The sequence below is a fragment of the Nyctibius grandis genome, chromosome 23 (genome assembly GCF_013368605.1).
Source record: "Nyctibius grandis isolate bNycGra1 chromosome 23, bNycGra1.pri, whole genome shotgun sequence".
Classification (NCBI taxonomy): Eukaryota; Metazoa; Chordata; class Aves; order Nyctibiiformes; family Nyctibiidae; genus Nyctibius; species Nyctibius grandis.
In genome coordinates, this window is record NC_090680.1 from 6482793 (window position 1) to 6501731 (window position 18939).

The following is an 18939-nucleotide window of genomic DNA, read 5'->3' on the forward strand; positions in this document are numbered from 1 at the left end:
GCTGGGTGTAGTGATACCACGGTGAAGATCTTGGGTGGGTAGGAGGAGAGGTATGTTTTTAGGTGTGTAGATGGAGAAGTGTTGCAAATACAGATCGCTTTTGCAGAGGTTATGCAGGAGCAGATGGTTTTGCACTGTCTGCTGTTGTTAAGTGCCAAGTAACCCTTTTACCAAGTGAATAAGAACCCATCTGTAAATCTTAGAGCCCCTTACCAATTTCACTTTAACGAGGGCAGGGGGAGAATTGGTTTATTACTTGAAAATTTAAGCCAAATACATATATTTTTAAAAAGAACAACTTTCCACAGGTTCTTTGCCACCCAGAAAAGCTTGGGAGAGCAGTTCCAGTGACATGATTTTGAGCCAAGAAAAAGCAGATGAAGAGCTGTAACCAGTTCAATAGACCATATAACAGCAGAGAGCAAAACATTCTCCCAGTTAATATTTTCCATCTTATGGATTCTAGGAATACATAAAACTAGGGAATAAAAAAAAAATGAACTGGAGCAAGCTGCTTGAACTCTCATAAAGAAAAATGAGGAAATAAAGTGAGTGAAAATATTCGTGCCTTCCACATCCCTCCACTGTGCTGCTCTCCCATCAGCCACGTCACCCCGGGAGCCAGAGCTGTCCCTCCTCCTCTTGGTGCTCTGGTCAGCCCTAACCCATCAGGTGTTCATCTCGCCATTGAACTTGTGCCTGCTTCAGAACAAGCTGCTTCCTGAAATCATAGCGTTGGCCGCAGGAACTCATACTTGTTTTCATGTAAAACACTAAGAAAAACACTTGATTAAAAAATATTTTATTAGGAGTACAGTGTACCTGCAGTGTACTTTATAAGGCATTTTCTATAAATGACTGTTTCTACTATATATATATCTGGGTGTTCCTGTTCATATTTTTTCAATACATTAGTAATGTAATGAATAACACCTTTAAAAAAAACTACATCTCTTTATTTAGTTTATAAATGTTCAAGCAGTACAACAAGTAGCTTTGGGAGAGGTTTTAATCAAAATTACTGTAAAGCAGTTTTAAAGTTCAGTTATCACTATTTCCCCTTTGCCCCAATGAACGATGTTTTAAACCATTTTTTTTTTTAAATAAAATAAACCTGGTAATGCTGTTAGAAGTAGCTTATTTTTTTCCTGTTTCATCTCTCTTCCCAAGTCCCCTTCTCTGTCCGTACATTCAGCTTTTGAACGAGTCAGTCTCACTCTCTGAAAATGCCATTTTCATGCAAAGCCACAGCCGTGGAGGCCAGTTTCATTTTTGTTTAATTCCACGTCCATGTGTTCCTGTCTGCTTTAACTGGAGGACCCCAAACCACCCAACCAGCCCCTGCCCCGAGGCAGGGAGGGGGGGCAGTGGCTCTAACTCCGCAGCAAGAGGCTAAACGTACGGTTTTGCTGGAGCTGAAGCATTTGAAAACACACATGGAAAAAACACGCTAATGGGATCGTTTAAAGCTGCACGTAATGGTTGGTACGTGTAAAGCGAAAGCGCTTCAAGTTTACTCGTTGCAGGAGATTAAAAACTGTAGGGTCTTTCCTATAATTTATGACGGGGGAGACGTTGCAGATCTGTCCGGACGGGTAGCTTATGGCACTCAGGTTATCAGAAAACCAGTGAATATTTAAAAACGAATGCACACTGCATTCCATGACCAACTCTGCCATAACTGTGCCTTAAACATTTATTACAACATTGTGATAAATAATATACACACCGTATCTTTTAAAATACCCTATAAACCATACCTCAGGAATAGGGAGCCAGCTTCCCTATACATTATCCTACAACATGTCCCTAGCCTCTTTGGGATTTTTTTCTTTTTTAATCTAAAAACAAATTTGTGAAAGTGGATAACTACAGTAAGCAGCCTACACTAGTACACAATTAATGCAGTATTGGCATTAGACTTGGCTAAACCCTGGCACATCAGCGAGCTCACTGACGTGCCAGGTGTACCATAACCATGGCCATCTTCGAGCTTGCGTGGGGCAGTCGGGCGGGGGTGGTCACTGCTGGGCCTTTTCACCAAGTTCATGATGTCGCCTCTACCATTTCCCGGGTATCGATGTGCCACACTCGTACCAGCGAACATAGTTAATGTGAGTCTCCCCGCCTATTTTTCCAAATTTGACAGGTTCCTGACGAACTGCCCTGAAGAATCCTGGAACAAGAGAACAGAGCTGTGTTTGCATGAAGCCCTCAGGCAGTACCTGCCTTTGACTTCCCTGGGAAGTCTGTAAACAATTGAGTTAATGCCTGAACTAGTCACTAAGCTGCTCACCCATCTGCCACAAACCATTCACTGCCTCTCCATCCATCCACACTCTGAACCAGCTGCCCACCCAAATCAAACAAGAGCAGAAGCACAGGGAATTGCTGCAGCCCAGAGCAGGAGAGGTGACGCCTGCTGCCCCTTGAGCCTTGTGTTCCCGGCAGCTACCCATGGATGGTGTTGGCAGGGCAAGGCCAGTGCCCTCTCCTCCCCCCACTCGGCTGCTGCTGGGGTCTTCTCTAAGCAGGAGGCTCTTCCTCCTTGTGAAGTTACAATGGTTAAATAGTCACCACTGTAGTGAACCTACACAACCCTTGACAGCTGGGGCTAGTTCACACTGCCTCCCCATCCCCAAGTGAAAGACCTTCCCTAACGTGAGCAATTAGTGCTGAATCCAACCTCATCATCAGAAATGGATGCGTGGCTAAAGCATGTACGTGTGCCCATGCACCCCCCCCCCCCCACACACAATGTTGTCCTGCAACTACTCCACAACAGCAGTCATGTTGCCTTCCTTGCTCTTCAGGTCAAACATACGTGGTTAATTCTGGTTTGAACCGAACTCAACTTGTTGTAGCCAGGGAGGAACTGAGCAGCACTGGACAATCTGTCTGTTCAGTTCATTTACTAGAAATATAAGCTACAGAAAAGATGGGGCTTTTTGTTTGTTTTGTTTTTTTTTCCTAAAAAATGAATCCAGTTGCTGAAAACAAATTGGTTTTAAATGTCTCTTAAGCTGGGACAGTGAGCTTTTTATGTAGAAGGGTTGTGTTTTTTTTTTTTAATTTATAAAATCTTTTTTAAAAAAGTGAATCTGATACAACTGAGAGGTTTGCTGTGCTGGCAACACCAAATTGGATTCAAACAATCCTTTAGATAAACAAAATACCTTTACAAATGGGCAACACTGACTGGGAAAGGAAAAGCAAAGCCTTCTTTAAAAAAAAAAAAAAAGCATAATAAAACCATAAGCAAACACCTTTCAGATCATTCACCTACTTGTTTTCAGAAACACTTGTGAAAGATTTAGGCACTTCAGTCTTACATACAGGAAGGTTTGGTCAACACACTGGTACTGTTTTGATATTTTTCTCAGTAAACTATTCCATGACACACTCAGCGTGCACACGTGTATCAATACAGCCTGTGTTCTTACCCCACAAGGGAATGGAATACCTCACGCTGGCACTGCTGCAAGCGAGCAAAGCAGGAGTTCAGCTGACAGAAACACAATTTTCTTACGCTCAAGCTTCAGCAACATGTGAAAAATAGCCAGGCGGGTCACAGCTGCCTTTAGGACATCCAGTCCCATGCCCGCTTAGACCAGACTGGAATTCTAGGCACCCGGTTCAAATTAGTGCACACAGAATTGCTGCACCATGAATTATATTTTCCAGTAATAACTTTTTAGTTTCCCATTAGCACTAAACAAAGCTGTTTAATGCCCAGCTGGTGATTTACTGCACTTTAAATCGACCTTGCGAGTTTGAATGTAACACTTCATGCCTCTCTGCAAACTCAGACTTGTGGTTGGGTTTCAATATGTAATACCAACTGTGAATAATCTGTTGGAATGTGTTTGACAGGAGAGAGGGTGTTTACTACCTGACAGAACCCAAGTCATAACCTTCTTTTAACAAGCCATTGCTCATCTTCAAAAACTTCTCGACTCCCTTCTGCCTGCAAGGCCGGTAGTCCCTCTCCATCGCCCACCCCACCAGTGGGCACTGAATCCACTGGCAGGAAAAAGAAACACACAAACACAGGAATTGCCAAGGTTTGCTACAGAGACAGGCATAAGGAATTACCATCTTTGGCTGGTAGATCTTCTTGCTGTCCTGTCCTTCCATCTAAGAATGAGTCTACAAATTGGCAGTGATCTTCTCCATGGCCCCTCTGGTCTCCTATGTTATAAAATTTTCCTGAAAGCAAAGAAGCAGCAAAGTTGAAAAATCCATATCCAGTTTAGTGAGGGCTGTTTCCAAAAACCACCAGAGGCAATGGGCTGTGCTCTTCGCTCTGTGGGGAAGCCAAGGTGAACGCGATGATTCTTTTCCTCTCAGGATCTGTAGCTGTAATTCGAACATTATGTGCATACTCCAAGTACAGCGCTCATGGCTGTAGACAAAAGTGCCCCATTCCTGGCCAAAATCTATGCCTGAAGGTATTTTTTTCCTCCCTACATTTCATACAGTATGTGAAATTCTGTTATTACCTAGAACCTCGTCCTGATTGTATCAAAAATGAGGTAAGTTTTGGTAGTCAATGGAAGGCAGGTCTGGTTCCCTGTCAGGAAGCCCCCAGTACCTTCAAAGATGTTTTTATAGACCACCTCATAACACAGCCAAGGCCTGTTTTATAAACCATCATATTTTTACAACATGTATGTGCAAGTGACATCCTTTAACAAATAGATTACCTTGGTATAGCTTACCCAGAGCATGAAGTGTACCCATGTGTTTATTTGCAGGATTGCTTAACAGGACACTTGACTGCAACTGAGCAGAAAACAAGGTCTCGAGCGCCCCACGCAGCGTGTGCTGACGTTATGGGCTGTGCTTATCCTGTTAACAAAGAGGACTCACAGTGAAGGAGTTTTGACGGAGGAATGTTTTTACTTACTGATTCGATTTGCGAAACACCAGTAAAATTCAGTTCAGAAGATGGAGGAAAGCATGCTACGTTCTCTTCCCAAGCCTTGGCAGGAAACATTTTCAGATAAACCTACTGTTTTTTCTAAATGCCTTTCACAGCACTTGTTCTTAGTATGTTCAACCTTTGGTTGTGAGGTTGAAAGGAAAGGTGAGAGCATTTAGAAATAGCTTCAGTACTCAGGTATAAGCTAAGCAGAAAGTCCAGGTACTCCTTAGATGCTGGGTGTCCTGTAGCCTTGAATCTGTGCCAGTCTGGCCATTTGAGAGATGGTGAGGTGGCTTGTCATACTGCTCCCTGAAGTGCAATTCATAAAAGAGCAGCTCATCAATAAACTCTCATATTTCTGTGATCTGATTAATACTTTGCCAAAAATTCTCACCTCTAGTTGACGGTCTCTGTGCATGCAATTCTTCTTTAGCTTTAGAAAATTATTTATTACTATCTAGTTTTGGCTGCAGGCATGTTTTTTCCATAGGAGAACCGGTCAGAGGGAGTTCCTCTCAGCAATTTTTTGTCTGAAATTAAGAACATTCAGGGCTGCCCAAAACGGCATTTTTTTTTTTTCCATGGCTGTAGAAGGTCACACTTAGAATTTATTTTTTTCCTCCCCTCAATAAATACTTTTTTTTAGGTGGCCTGCTTTTCTGGAATGCCTACAGTGACTGCTCTGGAGGACTGTTAAATGAGGTCAGCAGTAGATGCTGGTTTATAGAACAGTCCTGGCATGTGTAACATAAATCAGTTTGTCTTCCTAAGAGACAGAATAAAACAGATATTTTTATGGCTAACGCAAGAACAGTAACTTTCAGATACACACATACTCTTCTGGCCCACAGCGTAACCTATGCATAATTCAAACAATTGCTATACATAAATTAGCAGCATTCTCAGTGACTATTAAATTCTTACTGCCCCATTCTTTCCATAATAAAAGAACACACTTAAAAACAGTTAGCTAACAAATGACTAATCATTCTCTTTTGGGCATAGCAATTCTAGCATAAAGTAAATTATCACCAGCTTGGGCAACCAAGCTGGTGAAGGGTCTGGAGGGTCTGACCTACGAGGAACGGCTGAGGGAGCTGGGGGTGTTTAGCCTGGAGAAGAGGAGGCTCAGAGGTGACCTTAGTGCAGTCTACAACTACCTGAAGTGAGGTTGTAGTGAAGTGGGAGTCGGCCTCTTCTCCCAGGCAACTAGCGATAGGACAAGAGGACACAGCCTCAAGCTTCACCAGGGGAGGTTCAGGTTGGACATTAGGAAGAATTTCTTCTCAGCAAGGGTCATTAGCCATTGGAAGGGGCTGCCCAGGGAGGTGGTGGAGTCACCATCTCTGGATGTGTTTAAGAAAAGACTGGACATGGCACTTAGTGCCATGGTCTAGTTGACATGGTGGTGTCAGGGCAACGGTTGGACTCGATGATCCCAGAGGTCTCTTCCAACCTGGTTGATTCTGTGATTCTGTGATCATTTTTTCCAGTGTTCCTTTATGGATGATCTTAGATACCATTTGTTTTATACATTGTGAATTCTGCAACACTAGAAGCGTAAATTCATGCTAAAAACCAGCACGCACAGATAGGGTTGTTGGCTGCCTTAAACAACAACAGCGTTTGTACAGTGCACCCAAATTTCAAGATCATTACGCTGCTTCAACAGCAAAGCTTTGGAAGATTATTTTCAGCGTTAAGGTGGAACTCAGAGCTCAGCGCAGCCTTTTGCTACCGGCACACACTGCCCAGCTGGCTGGAGCTAGGAGATACCCTTCCGCTGGCCTTGGGGACACGGCAAGACACAGTATGACTGAAACACATCAGAACAGAGTTTGGCTTCAAACTGGAAACTTTCCGACTCTCATATAGAGGCCCGTGCCACGACAGTCTCATGTAGGGAACGGGGAGAAAAGCAGCTTTCCTTCTACATAAATATTTCAATTCTCTCAAATATTGTGACAACTGGTCAGCACCGGTTGTAACAATTCAAGCACAAGAACCAGGCTTAGCAAGGATAATGAATACAATGTGGCTACCATCATCTCTCTCCAGCCAAGTTAAATCACCACCCTTCCAGCAAGAACAAAAACAATCTAATGCAAATAGGAAAATGGGCTCCTGATACATTAAACTTTTCTTCTATGATTGAAGTAGCTTTCACTGAAGTATTAATTAACTTGATTTAGGGCTGAAGTCCAGTCCTGCTAGATTAGCACTGCTATTTCCTCTACTGGCTGGTTCTGTGGTACACCATGCCTCATTGCCAGCGTTTGTCATTGGATCACAGCTGGTTAGTACAGCAACAGTTGAATGAATGATACCTCTGTTCAAAACAGTCCCTTTTATTCACATAATTGCCAAGATATTATTTACGTATGAGGTATTGTACTCACTATTAATAACAGGGCTTTCCTTCCTTGTCTGCTCATGGGAGAATGGTGGCAGACACAAGGCCGGGCAGCTTAATATTATGGGGAGAATGGGGAATGTGAAAACAAAACAAAAATGTCAAAGCAGGTGAATAAAACCTGTTGACTAGAGTTGAAGTCGTGTATTTATAAGCCTCACAGTAATGAAGTAACCAGCTGTTTACCAAACGGGATGGGAATGACTGAGTCTAATCCTGATCTAAAATTAGGTCCTAATCCTCTAATTAAGAACTGTTCCAGGTTACCCTTTAAATACAAATTTGTCACCTGTACAATATATCCTATTCACTGGCAGAGACCTGATCTTTATCAATTTTCTGTATGACCCCCATGATACTAACAGGTACTTAAAACCAGATGATCACCATGGAGAAGTGACTCTTGAGTCTGAAAATTCAGTATCAAATACATCAATGATTACTGAGCACAAGCAGATTACTGTTTATGATTAATCTGTCTATGGACAAGATTAACCTACCTGATCACACTTCAGCCGAGCTCGTCGTGTTAGACCTCTTACTTTTGGAACCATGGTATCTTTAAGGAGTGTCTAATGTGGACAACAGCGATTTGAACGTCTCTTACCTGTAAGTGAATCACTGAGGTATATCTTGTATCTCAAGGAATTACACAGCTGCACACCTACAAACTTCTTATACCAAGTCCTCTTTACGTATTGTTTCCCTTTGCATTCTGAATAGGTGTCCGAATTGAATGGGATTTCAGTCCAGATGGCATCCTTTCCCACTGCAGGGAAGGAAGGAAGAGGCTGAAGTATGATGCTGCATACAAAATTATGTACAACAATTATATTCAAATAAATAGAATTAGAAACTTTGATGGAGCAGAATGCACGATGGCACCAGTCACCTGCATTTTGAACATGAAAGATATTTCAGGGAAGCACCAAAGGGTGCAGATATGATTGATGCCGTGAACTGCTTCTGCTCTCTATGTGTGGTGCCAGTTTGGAATAAGCTCATTCTAGAACCTTGTTAGGGGACAATGTCTATGCATTGGCAAACCTCTCATTTACACAGTGTGTGATACAGTCACTGGTTTTCAGTGGGTTCAAGCCAGGACGGTGAACTTGCAGCAAACTGTATGTGATTTAACAAAAATACACATAAAAATTACGTGGAAAGAAATGGTGTCTCAGTGTTTGTCAAAGTGATGTCCACTGCAAATGCAAAAAGCAGCCCAGTTTGCTTGAGTGATTTCAGCTGTTCTTCAAAAGCTCAGTCCACCTCCCACGGAAGACAGTAAGTCTTGTAAGTGGCCTAAAGCAGAGTTGGATCAAGCCTTCAGAAGCAGAAAATTTTTCTAAAACGCAATGGCAGATAAATAGTATCCTCTGAGTTGTGCTCTGTTAACTCACTTAAGAAGTGTGGAGTAGCTTATTCATTTTACAGAGCTTTCTTTTGTTTTAATGACAAGGCTGAGAAAATATGAGACTGTTCTTGGCTCATTTGTGTACATTGGTTTGAAGCCATCCCAGCTGCCATGGGAGCACCACATCACGGTGATTGCGTTCCGCTCAGGTAAACAAGCGGCCTGGCATGAATTCCTTACCAGGGGTTTGGGTGGAAGGAGTGAAATCATGTATGACTGCTGTTTGATTCCATAACTCGTTTAATTGGTGCAGTACAGGCACCACCCTCGTAAAATTATGCTATCTCATTTCTGAAAAAAATTCCTGATCAAAAGACACTGTACTATACTCAAAAGGCTTACTTGAAATTGGTTCGCTCACTCTTGGGTCCGCTGGGGGAAGAAAACAAACATTCAATCAGACACTGTAAAATGAACTTTCCCAATATTTCAATGGAAAAGCATTGGTAAGTGATTTTCTTTTCTGACGTAAGCTGTAATTTGTGAAACAGAAAGGGTTTTGGAAGCAAAGTTCACTTTTGTATTAAATTAAATGAAATATATTTCTTATGTGAAAATACAGAACCAGGGAGCTTTTAAAAATTTTACTTACAGGACAATACCAGTGAAACACAGTTCTAGTAAAAACAAGAGTTTAAAGCTGTAACCAAACAAAAACCAGTTCTACTGCATCTTTTTTAAAATTTCACTTTCAAAACTTAAATAATAAAAGGGACCCCTCTGTAATATTTGCCACACAAAACTTGGCTATGAAAGCCCAAAAGCGAGAAATTGATGTGTGCAATTAAGAAAAAAGAAAAATGACCACTTAATTTGTCCAAGCTAAATAGGAGACAGAACATAAGCCTTGTCATTCATGAAAACTGCACTTGGCATAAACATTTTTTCAGTTTTAACAATCCAGGATTACAAAGAGTGCATTCACAGTTTTTAAATATGTGTGGCATAGTCTGAACTTCTCCCTGACTAATCCCTTGCTCAGCCAAAACTCTCATCCATCAGTGACAGCACTAGATGAGGACTATTATTGCACCTGGCTCAAAACACAGATTGAGAAAGTCCTTTTAAAAAGTCTAAATCCATGTTGTGTTTTACGTGGTCCTTAAGTACCATCAAGCCATAAACACTTCTACACAAAAGATGGTATCTTGCTTGTCTGAAGTCAACAAGTCAACTGTAGTTAGCCTCAGGGGAACTGGAAGAGGGAAAGCAAAGGCATTCTCTGATTCTCACCTCTGAGTCAGACAGGACTTGACTTGGGAACCAACCAATGGTTAAAACAGGCTTGTATACACCTCTAACAGTTTCACGGGGGAGTAAACAGGATGGAAGAGGACATACTGGGACATTGACTTTTCCCAGCTGTTATTTCTCAATCCTTATTTCAGCACCCTTACTGAACAGGTAGCAAAAACTCTTATAAACACACCAGCCCAAAGAAAAACCTTGTGTTCCCCACCGAGACGTCATTAATGAGTTTGATAGATACAAAAAGGTCAGGAATATTAATCTGAAATTGACACCAGACAAACTCTCTGTGCTCTTGTTTTTTTCTCCTGCAGTCTGGCCATCTTACATCCTCACACGATATAGCCCTGGTCTCAGGCTGACCTTCCAGGCACTACCGTAACATGCTCAGTAGTAAAAAGCCAACCTGGAGATTGTAAATAGCAAGACCAAATGTGCAAAATGAAGCAAGAGAGCCTTCATATATCCCACAAACATGGATACTAGAGCCACTGTAAACAACGGTTGGACCTTTGGAAGTTCTTACCTGATTCAGTATTAAATGGCACAACATTGCTGCTGGGACCTTCACCAAGAGGGTTTCTAGGTTTCACGTGGAATTCATAACTGGGGAATAAAATAGAAGAGATGAAAATTTTGCAAACCAAGCATTCTCTTTCAGAGTCTGGAGCAAGCCAACTGCCAACACACACCTTCGTGCTACTTGCCTCCTGGAGAAGAACAAAAAGGCCTCATTTCTTGCTCTGAAAACACTGAGAGATTCTTTGTCCTAACTGTATAAGGCCTCTCTGAACACGTAATTTACCAGTCCTTTTGATAATTCTTTTCACACATACTATTAATATTGATTTAATGCACCACTGGTTTAAGTCTGTCTCCTCTCACACATGCAGTTTCAGTTCTGGCAAAGGGAGCAGTTCAGGTGAGGTCAGAAGCAATCTGATAAGCAGAGATGGAGTAAAGGACATCATTGCTATTTATTTGCACATTTTTTATTCCTAAGAACACCAACCTCCAATTCAATGCCTCTCAGGCCTACCAACAGTGACAGACAGGGCCAGTGGTGAAACACAGGAAATGTCTACTGGGGCACGAGCTCAGCCAAGGCAAAGATCCAATTGCTTGAATATATGTTAATAGTAAATATATGAAGTAATTAAAAGTTATTGTGCCGTGTCTCTTTCTTATGTTTTCATAGTAATGTCGCACACCACCAGTCTGTACTGTAGTTATCTCATTATCTCTTTGGTTAACATTTGGTTGGGAACCAAACACAGTGCTATGAAAAGAGAACAAGACTGAAGAAAAAAATCCAAGCCAGGCTCGTCTGCTTAAGCCTCCCCCACCACTCAATACTCAATTAACAGTGATGGACAGACAAGACAAGGTGGTTTCTAACTCAGCAGCTCAGCTGAAAGTGACACTTTCAATCGGAAGCTCTAGGTAAGCAGCTATTGAGAGACAGTTGCAAACCTAAAAATGTTACACAGAAGACACCAGACAGATGAGGCAGGGAAGGGAGTTACAAGGGTGCCACTGGACACAGCTAAGATCTTATATCAAGGGCAGAGCCAGGAGCAGACTCTGTATTTCCTTCCTCCCAGCACACATTATCCCAGCAAGCTGCTTCTCAGCTCTCCTGGCGCCAGGCTGGCAGCACCTGGGAACTTCTCACTGGGCAGCAATGGCTCAGTGCCTCCCTGTAGGACCTGCATGCCCTCCATGCCAAAGAACCCTGATGAGTAGCATGTATACACCCCCCAGTCAACAGCACCCTCTTCATGCCTTCCCCATGAGCTATAAGCAATAATCTGTCCCATGCATGCCACCTACAGAGAGACTTTTCATCTGCTTTGAGTGCACATATGGTGAATCTCTCTTAACACAGAGTGTTCTTTCATCAGCGAGAGAGATCCATAGGACATGGGTGAAAAGGACTGTAGGCCTGGAAAGCGGACCTAACTTAGAGACTAAACACAGAGCAAAATGAGAATTCCAGAAGTGGGCAATGAACCATCCAGCTCTTGACTTGTGAAGGATCGCTTACCAATGACAACTTGGTAGCTCATGGCTATAACAGAGCATTGTAATGTGTTGCTGAAATTGTTTACAAACAGCAATTTTCTAAAGAAAAAAACCCCACACCACTCTCTGCACAGTTGGAAACTTGTAAACCCCATTTGCAAGTCCCTACAAGAGACAGAATAATTCAATCCAAACTTTAGATTACCTCTCATTGCTTCTTGGCTCCTGCAAAACCTGAACAGCTCGCTAATTAACCTCAGTGGACTAATCATGCAGTACCAAGCAACTGTTTTCCATCCACAGTACTTCTAATAGAACTTTGAATTTGCTTATATAAGCAATTGCCTTTATTTCTAGGGTCTTCTTTCCTTTTTTAAGGGAAATACTTGTTAAGATTGGTATGCTGAACAGATGCGTTATGGATAATTTGTGGACACTTCTAAGTGAAACATGGGCTTGTTTTGAGCTTTAAAATGTCTGTTTGGAGTAACCTTAACACGTATTCAAACACGATGCAAGAGCATTTTGAGAAACTCTTATTACCCTACTGTAGGAGAGAGACATTAAATAAGTAATAAATTAAACAATAAGATTTAGACACAAAATCTTCTTCATGATCAACTTCAAATTATTTGAACAAATAGGTGCTTTTAAAAATTGGATCTGAGCAGTTAATATTGACATTGGGCATGTGGTACAGTAACTTTTTTGGTCAAGAAGTATTCTCATCTAGTAGGAAAGGTCGTTATCCAGAGAACTGTAGCAAAGCAGTTAGAGATTCCTTCTGAAGAATCACTGAAGCATAGATTTGCTAGGAAGTTGGGTGTTTTAAAGTAATAGGTAGAAGATACTTTTTGGACAATGTACAAATTAACGCACGCCTAGAGATAAAAGACTCCAAAGAAGCTTTCCTACGTCCTTCGCAACAGGAACACCTTATCTAGAGCTATTACTGTAATTTTGACCATTGAAAGCTCAACATGGTATGTTCTATTGCTTTACTGGGAGTTTATGGTTTGACCTTCTGAATTAAAATAACCTGTTTACATCCCTTTGTATGAAATCAAAACTGAAATATGAAGAGCACTGCCTAGGATTCCTGACCTAGAGTTTTTTGACTCCATAGGATTAGCTACGAGGAAAGGACAAAAACTGAGCAGGTGAAATGCTCTTATGGAACTGGACGGGGCAGCCACAGGGACTCGGAAGGTAATGACACAGGCAAGGTGACCTAAAGATAAAGATCTACAGTCAGCATATCTGGATCTCACCTGAATTTGTAGGAGTTTCACAGATTTTGCAAGCTGGACTTACATGCCTCTGTCAGGCAGAAAATCACAAGTTGGACAAGACAGTGGAGGATTTGGAAGCAAATTTAAGTATTTTGCTGATTTTTGTCAAAATATATTGTCCTCAAGAACTGATATGCCCTACTTTGAGTTGCATCAGGCAATATTCTTCATAGGAAACAGTCCTGTTCCCAAAACACTTAAGTCGATGGACTTGAACCCATCAGTTCTCTAACTCCATAAAAAGACCAAAACAAGAACTGAAGGCTAAATATTTTCCGAGCAGTGTTTTTCAAATTGTGGTCTAGGGACCACTAGGATCTCTGCAAAAGATCAAACCACAGTTGGTAAAATTATGGCAACGTTGAAATAAAGAACTCAAATCTACACATAGAGATTTCAGCTCATGTAAATATATAAACAAAATTGGAGAAAAGGAAAGTAATAAAGAAATGCCCAAAGTTTAGCTTCTCAGTTAGGGGAGCCTCCTATTGATAATGTTAAAGAGCAAATTTTTTAAACTAAAATACATACACTTCTACAGTTTTGTGGTAGGTGTTTTCACAGGTGCCCAAGCATCACAGACTGCTTTCCTCTGCCAAATTCAATTTTGAAACAATAGCAGTGGCTGCAACAGTATGAAAACAACTAACAACCACTTTTGGAGATGAAGAGAAGTAACTAGCTGACTGAAAACTGAAAGGGAGAGAAAGGAAAAGTTAGACTGAGCTCACAATTTGATAGAGTTTACAGATCTAACTGTAATTTTAAAGCCATGGTGTGACTCTCTTCATAGAAAACAGTTTAAAGTCTCCCTTTTTGTGTGTCAGGTGAAAGAACTGAAAAATAAAAATAAAATGGTGAAATAAGGGTGCCTGCTGCAGTCTCATGCACTTCTATACAAACCACAAAGGAGGGGAAAAACCTGCTTAGAGGTTCAAGAAAGTATGTAGCGCAAAATTAATACAGGGAAATAGGAAAGCTATATAATGATTATCCCACGTCTACCTCTTAGCTAGACTTATTCATGAGAAACTGGAGTCTATATTCCATCTTTGTATCTGTGTGCCTATGATGCCAAAATCTCTGCTACCCAATATATGCAGCAATCTAACATGTGTCACACCTCTACCACCTATAAGATTGCTATCCTACCAACTTTGGAGACTAGGCCTCCCAAATCCTCCCAAACTGCATAAGACAATAAAAGTCTTTGTGCAGATTAAATGGATTTGTCTTACAGCAATTACTGTGCAGAGCACATTTTTCCACCCTAGGAAATCGCTATCCCACATGGAACTTTGGCAGCCGCAGCCGCTCCTGCATTGTTCAAATCATGCAGAAGGAGAAGATTGAAGATTGCAGGACTGAAAATAAGTGAAAAGAGATTTTCACCATAATAGGAGGACTGGAGCAGCTGAGTACAGTCCTGGGAATTCAGGTCAATTGTTAGGGAAATGCTGGTGGTTATACGGCAATCATGCAGGACCGTCTCAATATAGAGTTTCTGTCTCTGCAGAGTGTGCTTGGATAGCAATATGATCAGACATAGCAAATAAAACCAGGTTTAAGATAAGAGAACGAAAAAAGAAAGGAAAAAAGAAAGTGCTGGGTTTGTTTGAGGAGTCTTTCTCCTAACCAAGCTGGAAGAAGGGCCAAGAGAAATGGGAAATGCTTACCCATGAACCCTGACATCAACAGCAATTTAGTACAAAAATCTGGTATTTTTGTAAGAAAGAGTACAAAAAACTCCAGCATTTTTTCTGCCACTTTGTGCATTTTTCTGCATTGCAACTTTCACTGTAGCTCTCGTCTCTTGATCCTTGCTGTTAACAAAAGCTCTCTGCATTGGTAGATTTTTTTTTTCATGTGTGTGGATTAGCACATTTTGGGTGCTAACTGCAATATAAAACAATACTAGCTAATGGTAATAACAGCATGATCAGGTAGGTATGAATTATTGTGCATAAGTGCACAAAACGCTTATTCAGTAGAGGGTTGAAGACTTACTTGGTATGGCTTTTGAATAAATTACAGTGACATTCTCTTGTTTTTGTTTCATACCTTTTGTAAGACAAGGAAACCAACCACACACATTATAAAAAGTTTGGTACATGCATACATCCTACACATTTCACATTTACTTTACAGTTTTTGTTGGTTCATTGGGGTTTTTTTGTTTTTTTGTTTTTTTGTTTTTTTTTCTGGGAGGTCTTGGGCTTTTTTGTTGGTGTTTTTTGTTTGTTTGGTTGGTTGGGTTTTTTTAACATGTCCTGTTATTTATATACCTCATGGCTGGAAATATACTTTGCCTTGGGATACAATCCAACCCAAAAGTCCAAAAGAGACCACTCAAAATGTACTTAAAAAGGAGAAAAGTATATTGGAAATCACCAAACTACTTAACCAGGCAAAGGATCAGTACCTAAAGGGAAGTTTTACAAAACTGTGGAATACAAGCACCCCAGGCTTGTTGTTTCTTATTAATACTTTTTTTCTATTAAAAATCAACACCAGCAGGCTGATGGGACATATCCTCTCCTTTAATGGCTACCTGAATTTCCCCAGAGCTCTTTGGCACATCTCTGACTGCAGTCTTAATATTTTTCTTTACTGCTTTCCAATTACTGCCAACACAAACATGCATGAGAACTGTTTTCAACAATATTCAGACTCTTTTTTGAAGGCTCGTATAGAAATTAGTGCTGCAAAGTTTCCTGGACGCTAGTGATATGTTCTACGAACTTAACTGACCTTAAACAAACCACCAGAACGAAAGAGGAAATGCACACCTAATTAAAAAAAAAAAATTTCAAGATAGGGCAGGGATATAGAAATAAGAGCTACATATTTTGGCAGAGAAACCAACAGAAATGGCAAAAAAAAGTCAAAATGATACTATATCAGATGACTGGAAGACTTAAATAAATAAACCAATTTTAAGGAGTCAGAAAACTCCAAAGCTTGTAAAAAAAAAAAAAACCCAAACCCTAAAATTCCTTTGGAAATGGGAAAATAGAATTGGAAGCAAAAAAATAACAACATCTGCATTTAATATTCTAGGCTAGGGAAGGTCCATGAAAAAACTCAAGGTCAGTGAAACCGATTTCAACGAAGGGGAAAATGCAGATGAACACCATCATTACTACACAGGAGACAGAATGAAGAAAACAAAACCCACAGTAAGCCCATTTCCATCTCAGGCCTCTCAAGGTTTATTACAAACAAGCACCTCATGGAGGGAAATATTGAACACTGTGGGCAATGACCTTACCTTGACTCACATACAGGAGATCTCTGTGATCTTGCTTGACTATTATTATAGGAGAAGTTACTGCAATACTTTCTTTTTAAGGGCAGCTTTTAATGAGAAACTAGGAACAGATAAAGAGCACAGAGCCCTGGGATGCCAGTGAAACTAGGAGTTCCAGTGTGAGCAGCCTTGTAAGGAAATTCAAAAACAAGGGACCTGTAGGACAAGTTCTATGGAATATTACAGGTCTGACTCCTCAAATGACTGCTTGGGAGCTAGACTGTAATTGCTTTGACCGAAACAATCAGTCTTGTAGTTTGGCTTTGGCTGTTTTCCAAGTGGAGTAAATGGTTAATTTCTTAAAAAAACTGGGGCAGTTTTCTCAGTATAAAAATTGTAGAGTTTCCACATGGAGGATGAAAAATTAAATTGACAGATTAGTTCATACTAGCGCATCCCTTTCTCTCATTTTTCTTTGCTAAGAAGTGAATCACATTTGCATTAACATACAAAACCGCCTTAGCCTGCATTAAAGAAAATGGTGGAAGCTGAGATTTACAAGATCAGAAACTACCCCTAAGATACCATCATAGAATAATTTGTATGATAATACATAATTACATACATAATACAATAATACAAGCTGGTGAAGGGTCTGGAGGGTCTGACCTACGAGGAATGGCTGAGGGAGCTGGGGGTGTTTAGCCTGGAGAAGAGGAGGCTCAGAGGTGACCTTAGTGCAGTCTACAACTACCTGAAGGGAGGTTGGAGTGGAGTGGGAGTCGGCCTCTTCTCCCAGGCAACTAGCGATAGGACGAGAGGACACAGCCTCAAGCTTTGCCAGGGGAGGGTCAGGTTGGACATTAGGAAGAATTTCTTCTCAGAAAGGGTCATTAGCCATTGGAATGGGCTGCCCAGGGAGGTGGTGGAGTCACCATCTCTGGATGTGTTTAAGAAAAGCCTGGACATGGCACTTAGTGCCATGGTCTAGTTGACAGGGTGATGTCAGGGCAACGGTTGGACTCGATGATCCCAGAGTTCTCTTCCAACCTGGTTGATTCTGTGATTCTGTGAATTTAGGTTGGAAGGAACCCACAGAGGTCATCTGGTCCAGGCCCCTTTTCGTGACAGGGGCGACTTAAAAGCTACATTGGGTTGCTCAGTGTCAATCAACAAGCACAGTGGTTACAGACACCCACTGCTCGAACAACAGAGTAAAAACTGATTAGCTCAGTACTTGGTTCAGACTAACTAGAAGAAAGGAGGATGAATGGAATTTGGCTATTTCACTCATTTAACAAGTGAAGGACTAATTGAAGGATAAAGATAGCAAAAGCTGCAGAAAATTTCACGTGCATTTAAGTGCGATACTGAAAAGAGAGCTGAGTGAAATGTGACCAGGATCTACTCTAAAATTCTTGGAAATAATACAAAGGGTAACAAAAGCTAACTGCAACACAAAGTTGTAGTCAACAGCTGTGTATATGTGATTATTAGATCACAGAAGCACATCTATAATAGAAATGTTTAAGCAGAAGACATTCATAAAACAAGAGCAAGTCTTCCTCTTCAGGTACCAGTTATATCCAATTAACTATCTGTATAAGAAAGAGATATATATAAATAAATATATATAAATAATAAAAAAATTATATAAATATATATAAATATATAAATATATATAAATATATATATATATTTATCTAGCTCACATACCATCACCATACTACATGCTTTGAGAGATTTCAGGTAAAACCTACAATCAAGAGCAAAATATCTGATGAAATTAAACAGAATTCTGGACTGGACCCAGACAGCAGCTTAATGCCAGGATCAGCAGCAGTGTCAAGAACTCTGACAAACCAAACAATGGATAACAAGATTTGAACTTTCCAGGTTACTTAAACTATCAGAAGTTTTCTAAGATGTGATAGTGAAATACTGCAAGCACCGTATTTGGCAATTCTCCAGGTGAAGAAGAGGCCAACGTACTCATAAGGAAAAAACCTTTATATGAGTGTGATGTTGTCAACTGTCAGGCATGCCTTACTGTAAGAGAATAGCATGGATGCAATGTGCCTTTTCTTGGGCAAAAAACATATGGATCTTAGTGCTCCAACAATATCACATCATACAGGAGCCTTTAGAAATATTTTTGTTGTTGTTTTTTAATCAAGCAGTTGTGTTGGAAAGCTGACTGTGCCCCACATTTATTTAAAAGTTGTATGTCTTCACAGTTAAGATTTTCAAACCATTATTTTACTCTCGTCTCAGAGTCTCGATGTCTTTCAATCAAGTCACCAAGGACACATAAAGCTGGCATATGTATTACAAGACAAACAAGACAACTGCCATAATACATACAACTTT

General features: G+C 40.7%; 1 protein-coding gene across 1 annotated transcript in view; it reads right to left on the reverse strand.

The window, feature by feature from the left end:
* Positions 1-786: 786 nt before the first annotated feature.
* The window catches only part of ABI3BP (ABI family member 3 binding protein), a 160824-nt gene continuing 142671 nt past the window's right edge, over positions 787-18939 (reverse strand). Inside the window, exons 57-61 of the mRNA XM_068417343.1 lie at positions 10529-10608; positions 9097-9126; positions 7948-8109; positions 4096-4209; positions 787-2176 (exon numbers count right to left, since the gene is read on the reverse strand). Of these exons, the coding sequence (XP_068273444.1) occupies positions 2061-2176; positions 4096-4209; positions 7948-8109; positions 9097-9126; positions 10529-10608 (502 nt within the window). The 3' untranslated portion in view covers positions 787-2060. The remainder of the gene's footprint in view (positions 2177-4095; positions 4210-7947; positions 8110-9096; positions 9127-10528; positions 10609-18939) is intronic.